This window comes from Danio rerio, chromosome 4 (genome assembly GCF_049306965.1).
Source record: "Danio rerio strain Tuebingen ecotype United States chromosome 4, GRCz12tu, whole genome shotgun sequence".
In the NCBI taxonomy this organism is placed as follows: Eukaryota; Metazoa; Chordata; class Actinopteri; order Cypriniformes; family Danionidae; genus Danio; species Danio rerio.
Window position 1 is genome coordinate 217,501 of NC_133179.1, and position 10,000 is coordinate 227,500.

Here is a 10,000-nt window from a genome sequence, read left to right on the forward strand (position 1 = left end):
TATTTTAATGTACCAATCCAGTTAGGGTTGATTCAGTTCAGCTAAATATTGATTCATTTTAGTTCAGAGTTTCCGACGAGTTTAAAAGCAGCTCTACAAAGACACGAGTGGTCAGAGTTCAGAAGATGATTCATCATGAATCACTTTTTCAATTGATTCATTTGACTCACTTCAGGCCTCGGACTCCTTTCCTCACCAGCTCCTGGTACAGAAGCAGAGAATCTGATGTTTTCCACAGGTATCCCACATCACCTGCGAACGTCTGAGCACACACACACACACACACACACACACACACACACACACACACACACACACACCTCTTTACAAACACACCCAAAGACGATCACTAACTCAGCTGCTGTGAATAAACACTGGTTCTGAAAGTTCACTTCTCTGCACCGTTTAAAGGCAGTTTTTATTATTAATTTAGTTTGTGGTTGATTCAGTAATTTCAATATTTCAATTCACTAAAATAAAGAATTGGTTCAGTTAAATATTGATTCACTTCAGTTCAGTGTTGATTCAATTCAGCTCATAAGAGAATCAGTTAGTTTCCTTTTTGATTCAGTTTGATTCAGTGTTGATTCAGTTCAGTTCAATAGTATTTAAGTTTGGTTCGTGGTTGATTGGTGGAGTGGAGTTCAGTGTTTGTCACCTTGGCGTAGCTGGCGTCCAGGTCCAGGTCGTAGCGCGGCTGTACTTTGGGTGGGCTGGCTGCAGACACACAGGGCAGGGTTATGATCAGCTATTAACACATGATAACTGTTGAGCTGATCTACAATAATAACTGCATCATCTCTTCAACAGTAGCGGCGCCAGACTCACGGTCCTCAAACAGCAGGCCGACGGTGTTGACGGGGTCTCTGCACAGGAGCATGATGGGATTGTCTCTGGAGGTCTTGGGAAAGGTTTGTGCTTGCCGGTTGGGGTCGAGGACGAGCCGTCGGCCCTCGTAGAGCAGCTCCTGATGGGACGGAGTGATGTTGGTGCGTCTGAACAGCAGCTCCTGGAAGAGGTTCGCTCTGGAAAACACACACCCAGCAGGAAAACATCAGCCGAGGACGGACACTGAGCTAATGTGAGGAATGTTCATCTGTGTGTGATCTGTGTGTGTGTGTGCTCACGTGTTGTAAGTGTGTATGTAGACGTGGTGCAGCGTGGCCTGCTGCAGACTGAAGACGTAGACCACGATGCGGTGTAAGATGTCGCTGGTCTCTGCGAAGAACTGATCAAACCCCCAGCACTTCTCCTGATCCGCTTCCAGGATATTCGCCAGCACCGGCGTCAGGAGGCTCTGCAGACCCCTGGAATACGCACACACATAATCAGACACACACACACAGTTGAGCTGCGCAGACACACACACACACACACACATACTTGGACAGGCTGCAGGAGATGGGCATCTCGGAGCTCCACTCGATCTTCCCATTTTCAAACTTCTGGTGTCCGGAGATGGCGCCGGGGGGCTTCTCTGTGATGATCTTATACCTGCAGACACACACACACACACACACACACACACACACACAATTACTGATCAATTATTGGACAATTGAATAATTACTAAGCAATTAAGTACCATTATATACTAGCCTAGAGCGCCATCTACTGTTAAACACTAGCCTAGAGCGCCATCTGCTGTTAAACACTAGCCTAGAGCGTCATCTGCTGTAAACACTAGCCTAGAGCGCCATCTACTGTTAAACACTAGCCTAGAGCGCCATCTGCTGTTAAACACTAGCCTAGAGCGCCATCTGCTGTTAAACACTAGCCTAGAGCGCCATCTGCTGTTAAACACTAGCCTAGAGCGCCATCTACTGTTAAAAACTAGCCTAGAGCGCCATCTACTGTTAAACACTAGCCTAGAGCGCCATCTGCTGGTAAACACTAGCCTAGAGCGCCATCTACTGTTAAACACTAGCCTAGAGCGTCATCTGCTGTTAAACACTAGCCTAGAGCGACATCTACTGTTAAACACTAGCCTAGAGCGTCATCTGCTGTTAAACACTAGCCTAGAGCGTCATCTGCTGTAAACACTAGCCTAGAGCGCCATCTACTGTTAAACACTAGCCTAGAGCGCCATCTACTGTTAAACACTAGCCTAGAGCGCCATCTACTGTTAAACACTAGCCTAGAGCGCCATCTACTGTTAAACACTAGCCTAGAGCGCCATCTGCTGTTAAACACTAGCCTAGAGCGCCATCTACTGTTAAACACTAGCCTAGAGCGCCATCTGCTGTTAAACACTAGCCTAGAGCGCCATCTACTGTTAAACACTAGCCTAGAGCGCCATCTACTGTTACACACTAGCCTAGAGCGCCATCTACTGTTACACACTGGCCTAGAGCGCCATCTACTGTTGCACACTAGCCTAGAGCGACATCTACTGTTACACACTAGCCTAGAGCGCCATCTAATGTTAAACACTAGCCTAGAGCGTCATCTGCTGTTACACACTAGCCTAGAGCGCCATCTCCTGTTACACACTAGCCTAGAGCGACATCTACTGTTACACACTAGCCTAGAGCGACATCTACTGTTACACACTAGCCTAGAGCGCCATCTCCTGTTACACACTAGCCTAGAGCGCCATCTACTGTTACACACTAGCCTAGAGCGCCATCTACTGTTACACACTAGCCTAGAGCGCCATCTGCTGTTACACACTAGCCTAGAGCGCCATCTAATGTTAAACACTAGCCTAGAGCGTCATCTGCTGTTACACACTAGCCTAGAGCGCCATCTACTGTTAAACACTAGCCTAGAGCGCCATCTCCTGTTACACACTAGCCTAGAGCGACATCTACTGTTACACACTAGCCTAGAGCGACATCTACTGTTACACACTAGCCTAGAGCGCCATCTCCTGTTACACACTAGCCTAGAGCGCCATCTACTGTTACACACTAGCCTAGAGCGCCATCTAATGTTAAACACTAGCCTAGAGCGCCATCTACTGTTTAAAACTAGTATCTACAGGATGATCCACGAATTGAACACATCAGCTCGTCATGCTAACTCCACTAGCCGAGTGGATGAAGATGAAGGCTCCTACATGACTTCTTTGTTTCTGCGCGGCCCTTCGAAGGGTCTGAACGGCAGGCTGCCGGTGGCGGCGTGGTAAAACGTGACTCCGATGCTCCACAGATCCACCGTAGCGCCGTATTTCTTCTGGTGGTCTTTCCTCAGCACCGCCCGCTCGTACATGTCTGGATGCTGAAATATCAAACAAATAAATTAATGAAATAATAAAAAATAAATGAATGCGCAAAACACAAACATTAAAGCAATGATCTGCAAACGTTGCGGGAACGTTGCTTTTGGAATGCTTTTTATAATGTGATGCTAAATATTTTAATGCTTTTATCGCACTTTTGTGTGTATTTATGACATCACGCACTCATGCCTTCAGAAAGTTGTTTTTACTATAATGTTTAAAGCCTTTTTCTCAATTATAAAATGGTTAATGTGAGAATATCAGCGGCGTGATATTCGTGATTCGTGATATTACTGGAGTGTTATTTGTGCAAGAAGTTAACGAATAGAAAAACAACACAAGACAAACGTCAACCCAAACTCTAGAGTCGCTCTCTCACCAGATACTCCTCTGTGCCGTACAGCGATACGAACTGCTCGTCGTCCTCCAGTTCGCGAGCGGCTCCGAAGTCGGTGAGTTTGTACACAGAGAATCCGTCGTCTCCAATCACTCGCATGATGTTCCCTGGCTTGATGTCTCGATGCACGATGCCGTACTCGCGCAGGTGATTCATTCCCGCCACTGAATCACACACAACACAAACGATTCACTCACATGATTCATTTGAGTCTTAGTTTTGAGTGAATGTGATGTGTTTGACATGCGCTATAGGGGAACTGCCGAACTAAACTGGCCGTAGTGTATGAGTGTGTGTGAGTGTGTATGGGTGTTTCCCAGTACTGGGTTGCAGCTGGAAGGTCATCCGCTGTGTAAAACATATGCTGGAATAGTTGGCGGTTCATTCCGCTGTGGCGATCCCTGATGAATAAAGGTCTTAGCTGAATGAATGAATGAATGAATGTTGTTGTTTTTAGTGATGCTGCTGATTTCTAAAAGTGTTTAACGTGTAGTGAATGTTTGAAACTCGTCAGATGTGTTTTATTCAACAGTGAGCTGTATATTAGTGTGTGTGTGTGTGTGTGTGTGTGTGTGTGTGTGTGTGTGTGTGTGTGTGTGTGTGTGTGTGTGGTGAACTTGTATTAATCCTGTGTTATTACACTGATCTTACCGACGTCCTGCAGAACGATGAGGAACTCGTCCTCCGGCAGGCCGTACGCATTGGTGGGCTCCTCCAGGACGGTGTAGAGACTCCCGCAGGGGCAGTACTCCATCACCAGCACCTTATGACGTGTGTTCGACTGACAGAACAACACAACACCGCATCATTAGCGTTAGTGTTACTAGTTCTGCTTGACGTCCACTATGAACACAGACCGGTCTGACGGGTCACACATGAGGAAGACCAACAGGGAACTGCAGACTCTGCTCAAACTCTTACACCTTCTCTTTAGTTCTGTCTGATGTACGAGTGCTCGTGTCGTCTGTCTAAGGTTATGTGTACAGCTATGGTGGATTGAGAAAGACAACATTCAACTCAGCTCTAATTAGCTCATTTAACTCAGACTACCAATCTGCCAATCACTGATGACCCTTCAACTGACTAGCCACACTCTAGCAACCACTTACAGCACCCTAGCAACTGTCCCATAGACTTCCATTATAAAAACTGCCATTGACTTTACATTGGACAAACTGACAACACACCAATCCATACCAGACACATACTAACGACATGCTAATTCATACTATAAACATATCAGCAACATGCTAATTCATACTATAAACATACTAGCAACATGCTAATTCATACTAAATTCATGCTAACAAGATGCTAGTTTATACTGAAACATGCCTATAACATGCTAGTTCATGCTAGAACCATGCTAATTTGTTAGCAACTGCCTAGCAACTACTCAGAACACCTTAGCAACCACATAGCAACACGTTAGCAACCGCCTAGTAACACCTTAGCAACCACCTAGCAATGCCTTAGCAACTACTCAGAACATCCTAGCACCCGCCTAGCAACCCCTTTGCAACCACCTAGCAATACCTTAGCAACCACTCAGACCTCTCTAGCAACACCTTTGCAACGACCTAGCAACCACCTAGCAATGCCTTAGCAACCAATCAGAACACCCTTGCAACTATTTAGCAACCACCTAGCAATGACTTAGCAACCACCTAACAACTTTTAGCAAACGCCCAGCAACCACTCAGAACACCCTAGCAATGATCTAGCACCGCCTTAGCAACCGCTAACACCCTAGTAACCACCTAGTAACACCTTAGCAATGACATAGAACAATTTAGCAACCACCTAGCAATGCCTTAGCAACCACTCAGAACACCCTAGCAACATTTTAACAACCACATAAAACACCCTGGCAATGCCTTGGCAACTACTCAGAACAATCTAGCAACCACCTCGCAATGCCTTAGCAACCACTCACCATAGCAACCACCCCTTAGCAACGGCATAGAACACCTTAGCAACCACCTAGCACACCCTAGCAACCACCTAGCAACATTTTAGCAACCACATAAGACGCCACAGCAATGCCTTGGCAACTACTCAGAACACCCTAGCAACCGCCTCGCATTGCCTTAGCAACCACTTAACACCCTAGCAACATCTTAGCAACCACATAAACAACCTTAGCTAACTACTCAAAACACCCTAGCGACACCTTAACAATTACCTGGAACTCCCTAGCAACCGTGTAGCAACCACTCAGAACACCTTACCAACCGCTTAGCAACGCCTTAACAACCAGTCAACAACCAGAGGGTGAATACTTCAGTTCAACTGTATATAGTACACATGTAGTTACAGTATACATGTATAATGTAGTCATATATAGAGTTTATGTGTAGTTTCACTGAGAGTTTGTGCCTTGTTTTTAGTCTAAATATCTAAACATTATAAAATCAAGAAGCATTTCCTGGACGAGTAGAAAATAGTGTTGTTTTCAGGAATAATGAGTCAAAATGAAGAGAGATTTTCCTTAAAACCAGCTAAATAAGACTGGAATACAGTATAATATTGAATTATCTGGTCTTTCGGCATCACCCCTGCTGACTTACCCCAGTGGAATAATGCTGGAGTGTCTCTGCTGCATTTCACTCAGCTAATAACCACAGATCATATACAATACACATGAATGACGACTGAAGCTGAAATGAGTGGAGTAAATGTGTGCACTAAACATATACTCGAGTACAGGCACACAGTGTAAATCTACGTATTGGAGAGCAGTTCCTGAGAAGAGCTGCTGGATTACAGTAATGGATCACTGGTCTGAAGCGTGTCTCCCTCACCTCCTCCTCGACGGCGAACAGCTTGACGATGTTCTTGTGATTGAGTTTCTTCAGCACCTCAAACTCCCTCATCTGCACGTCCAGCGGCCGCAGGAAACTCAGGTTGTTGAACACTTTGACGGCGTACAGATCGCCTGTTTTCTGTTCAGACGCACACAGAGAGAAGGTTTCAGCACAGCCACACACACACACACACACACACACACACACACACACCCACACACACACCGTCTCCAGATTCTGCTCTGTTTAAATCTGCATATTCATGCGGAGTTATTTTGCGAGTGACCTACAGTGATCATTTGACCCATCAGAATGAGCATTTCAGCATCTCGCCAGATCAGATCAGATCATCTGGGTATTCCTCACACACTGTTTCACTTTAATATGAGTTCAGACGTGTTTACTAGACTCACATGCTGTACACTATGGTAGTATGTGATTTGGGACGCATCCTAGATTCAGTTTAACCAGCAGAACATTGGAGGTAGTGATGTATAAACACCACTGTTGACCCGAACATCGGTAAAGAGGAACAGTGCACTGATGTAACTGTACATGTGTGTGTGTGTGTGTGAGAACAGACCCAGTGAATGCTGGTGGTCAGTGTGATGATGATGATGATGAAGATGTCTTTACCTTGTGTCGACCGCGGTACACGTTAGCTGTGGCTCCCTGACCCAGCAGGTCGGACATCATCCACAGGTAATTGGCCGTACTCTGCATGATGACTGTAGATCCACCTGGACACACACCACACAGGCATGAGCTTCAGAAATCAGAGTCCAACACTACATCAGCACAACACTCTGCTCTTATTCTTCAGAGTTCTGCTGAACTGTGGGCTGACCTGCAGGTTAGAGGTGAATGCTCCTTCACTGCTGCCCTAAATTAATGAATTAAAAACCGTTGACAACATGTAAATACACATATATACTGCAGGAATGCTATAACATGCCATTTAACAAACCATAGTAAACCCTGAGCGCAGTTATTATGGCATGCCTATGCTGAGCATGTTACTGTGATGATCACTCAGCGCTAATCATGAACATTCTAGCAACAGAACCCATGAGTAGACCCACACGCAGAATCCTGCTGATGTTTAGCCCATCACTGATTCTGTTGATTGACTTGTGTAAACTTATTTTTATTCAGTTTTTAAATTAATTTCAGTAACATTATTGACTGATATGAAAATATTGATATGATTTATTCATAAACCAGTGTGTACAGTAATATTTCAGTCTTTCAGTCCAGATATTATAAGAGAGACTGGCTTTGTTTACCAGATAAAGTGGATCTAATTGGATTTGTATTGTAGACAATCAATAAAAGTTTAAATGTGTTAACCTCTTCAGGCGCTCGCTGTGTTTTTTACATGCATTTTTATTTCTCTTTGCTATTCGGGCTTATTGGACTCTAATTAGAATAAAACCTCAGTATCATCTTTTAATATGATGTACTTTAGAGAAAAATGATGTCCATATATGTGGAGTTGTGGTGCAAGTTTCCATTAAACACTTTTTCCTGACTGTTTTAATGCATTAATAACATCTTTTTTGACAACATTTTTCTCTCATGTTGGACAGTTAAAACAGTGTTTGGGACATTTATATGCTGCAGAACAGTTGCAGGATGACCCTGTGTGTCTGTAACAAAACTAAACATTCAGAGTGTTTTAACAGCCACTGAAGAGCTCAAATGTGCTGTATGTATGTGGCCACTCGGGCTCTATGAGGTGAAGGTTATAGTTATGATACTCCCAGAATCAGTCCGCATAAATCCACAGATGTTTAACAAAATTCTGCACAGAAATAACAGAAAATGTCCGCAGATTCAGTCTGGCCCTGTAAGGTCAGCAGAATACTCATTCAGTGTGTTCTGGCCCGGTAATGATGTTCTGAAGACATAGAGGTAAAGGTGGGTTTATACGGGGATATTCAGACTTTCTACATTCTCCTTAATAACATAACTTCATTAAAGCATTCTTTGCAAATATTATCAAAGTACAGCCTTGTTCACAGTCAATTAGATAGAGCTGATGTTGTTTTGAAGTCATCCTTGCGTGCTCAGTCCAATCGAATATTCAGAGTAACATGCTAAACAACATAGAGACTGCTAAATGACCGAATGTATAACCAACTTTGCCTCTATTGTGAACACTTCAGCACAGTTCAACATGTGCTAATACACTCCTCAGATTTGGTCAATGTTTATTAAACAGTTTTTAAAGCACATTCTGGTCAATAATAATATTATGATCAGTATGAACACATTAAAACATTAGTAGATAGAGTGCTGACAGAACACTCAACACAATCGGGCCGTCATGTTTGTAAAATAACAATACAGAACACTGAGCTGAACGTTCGCGTAGCTTAACTTACTATGAACGTTAGCAAACATTGCTGCGAATATTACAGACTCTGCAGCTGCTCGGTTTCGTAACACTTTAGCTTTCGTTTCTCTGACATTCACACCGAACACCGAAACACAAGCACGACAGCTTCACGCTGACTCCAGCACACCCCGCGCGGGGTTAATAACGACGATCCTGTCAATCTGGCCGCGGAGCGCCGTGACGTCACAGTTCTGCGGGACTTTCCCGCATCAGCGCGTGATTCTTTCAGCCTTTTCTGCGTGAAACTGCGGTTAAAATCGGTTAAAACAGAAATAAAAGCGAAAGTGAGTCGGTATGGTGCGGTTCTGAGCTTGTGTGCGGGTTATTATGAGGCCGAATCGACAGAAACTGAAGTCAGCTCTACATCTGACAGAATTAAACATGTTATGATCATACAGCGAGCTGTTATTATGAACACAAACTGACGGATATCCGCGTCAGAACACAAGTCTGGCTTATTCTGATGCTGAAACGCGCAGATCAGTCGAACACTGCGCCGCTGCTTCACCGTGTTTTACCACAGTAAAGCCGCGACACTGAATGACGAGCTGACGCGCGATGCAGCGAGCGCTGTGCGGCCATCATATCATGAGTTTATTGTCAGAATAAATGTTTATTTTCTCACCCCGAGAGTACGACAGTCTCTTCCGTTTTCCGTGTTTTCATCACATGAGAGACGCAGAGCCGTGTCTCAATATCCGTCTAGGGCACTACCCGTACAGCACTGCACTACTGCACCTGCGCGGAGGCCGGAAGTGGGTGTGCAGTATGCAGGAAATAATAGTGCATTACGTACACGTTTCTGAAAGTTTTATCATTAAAATACTAAGTTTTGTGTTGTGTTTGAACATGTTTTTATTAGTGTTCACTGAAATGCTAGAGCTCTATTATGGAGACCGCCATTATATATTGCTAGAAGGGATACAGCAGCAGAAAACTAACCACGGTAATGTTAAACAGTATAATTCAGGATATGTATTACATTAGCTACCCTTTAAATTGTATTTTATTAAGGTCTACCCCTCAAAGTAATGTAGAACCATCAATTATTATGACAATTATTTATATTATTTATTAAATTACCCAATATAGTAATTTATTATATGCAAAACAGTAGTCTGAGTGATGTTTTTAAATATTCTCCTTTTTAAATATATATATATATATATACA

At 43.9% G+C, this 10,000-nt stretch overlaps 1 protein-coding gene across 2 annotated transcripts in view; it reads right to left on the reverse strand.

Annotated features, from left to right (window-relative positions):
- tbk1 (TANK-binding kinase 1) overlaps window positions 1-9,499 on the reverse strand; it is a 14,924-nt gene extending 5,425 nt beyond the window's left edge. The window contains exons 1-11 of one of the 2 annotated variants that reach the window (XM_073946672.1): window positions 9,454-9,499; window positions 7,064-7,310; window positions 6,425-6,565; window positions 4,272-4,401; window positions 3,603-3,784; window positions 3,062-3,222; window positions 1,384-1,494; window positions 1,128-1,307; window positions 829-1,025; window positions 659-717; window positions 171-262 (exon numbers count right to left, since the gene is read on the reverse strand). In XM_073946672.1, the coding sequence (XP_073802773.1) occupies window positions 171-262; window positions 659-717; window positions 829-1,025; window positions 1,128-1,307; window positions 1,384-1,494; window positions 3,062-3,222; window positions 3,603-3,784; window positions 4,272-4,401; window positions 6,425-6,565; window positions 7,064-7,150 (1,340 nt within the window). In that variant the 5' untranslated portion in view covers window positions 7,151-7,310; window positions 9,454-9,499. The remainder of the gene's footprint in view (window positions 1-170; window positions 263-658; window positions 718-828; window positions 1,026-1,127; window positions 1,308-1,383; window positions 1,495-3,061; window positions 3,223-3,602; window positions 3,785-4,271; window positions 4,402-6,424; window positions 6,566-7,063; window positions 7,311-9,453) is intronic. The other variant, NM_001044748.2, reaches the window with a different exon arrangement.
- Between the last annotated feature and the right edge of the window lie 501 nt (window positions 9,500-10,000).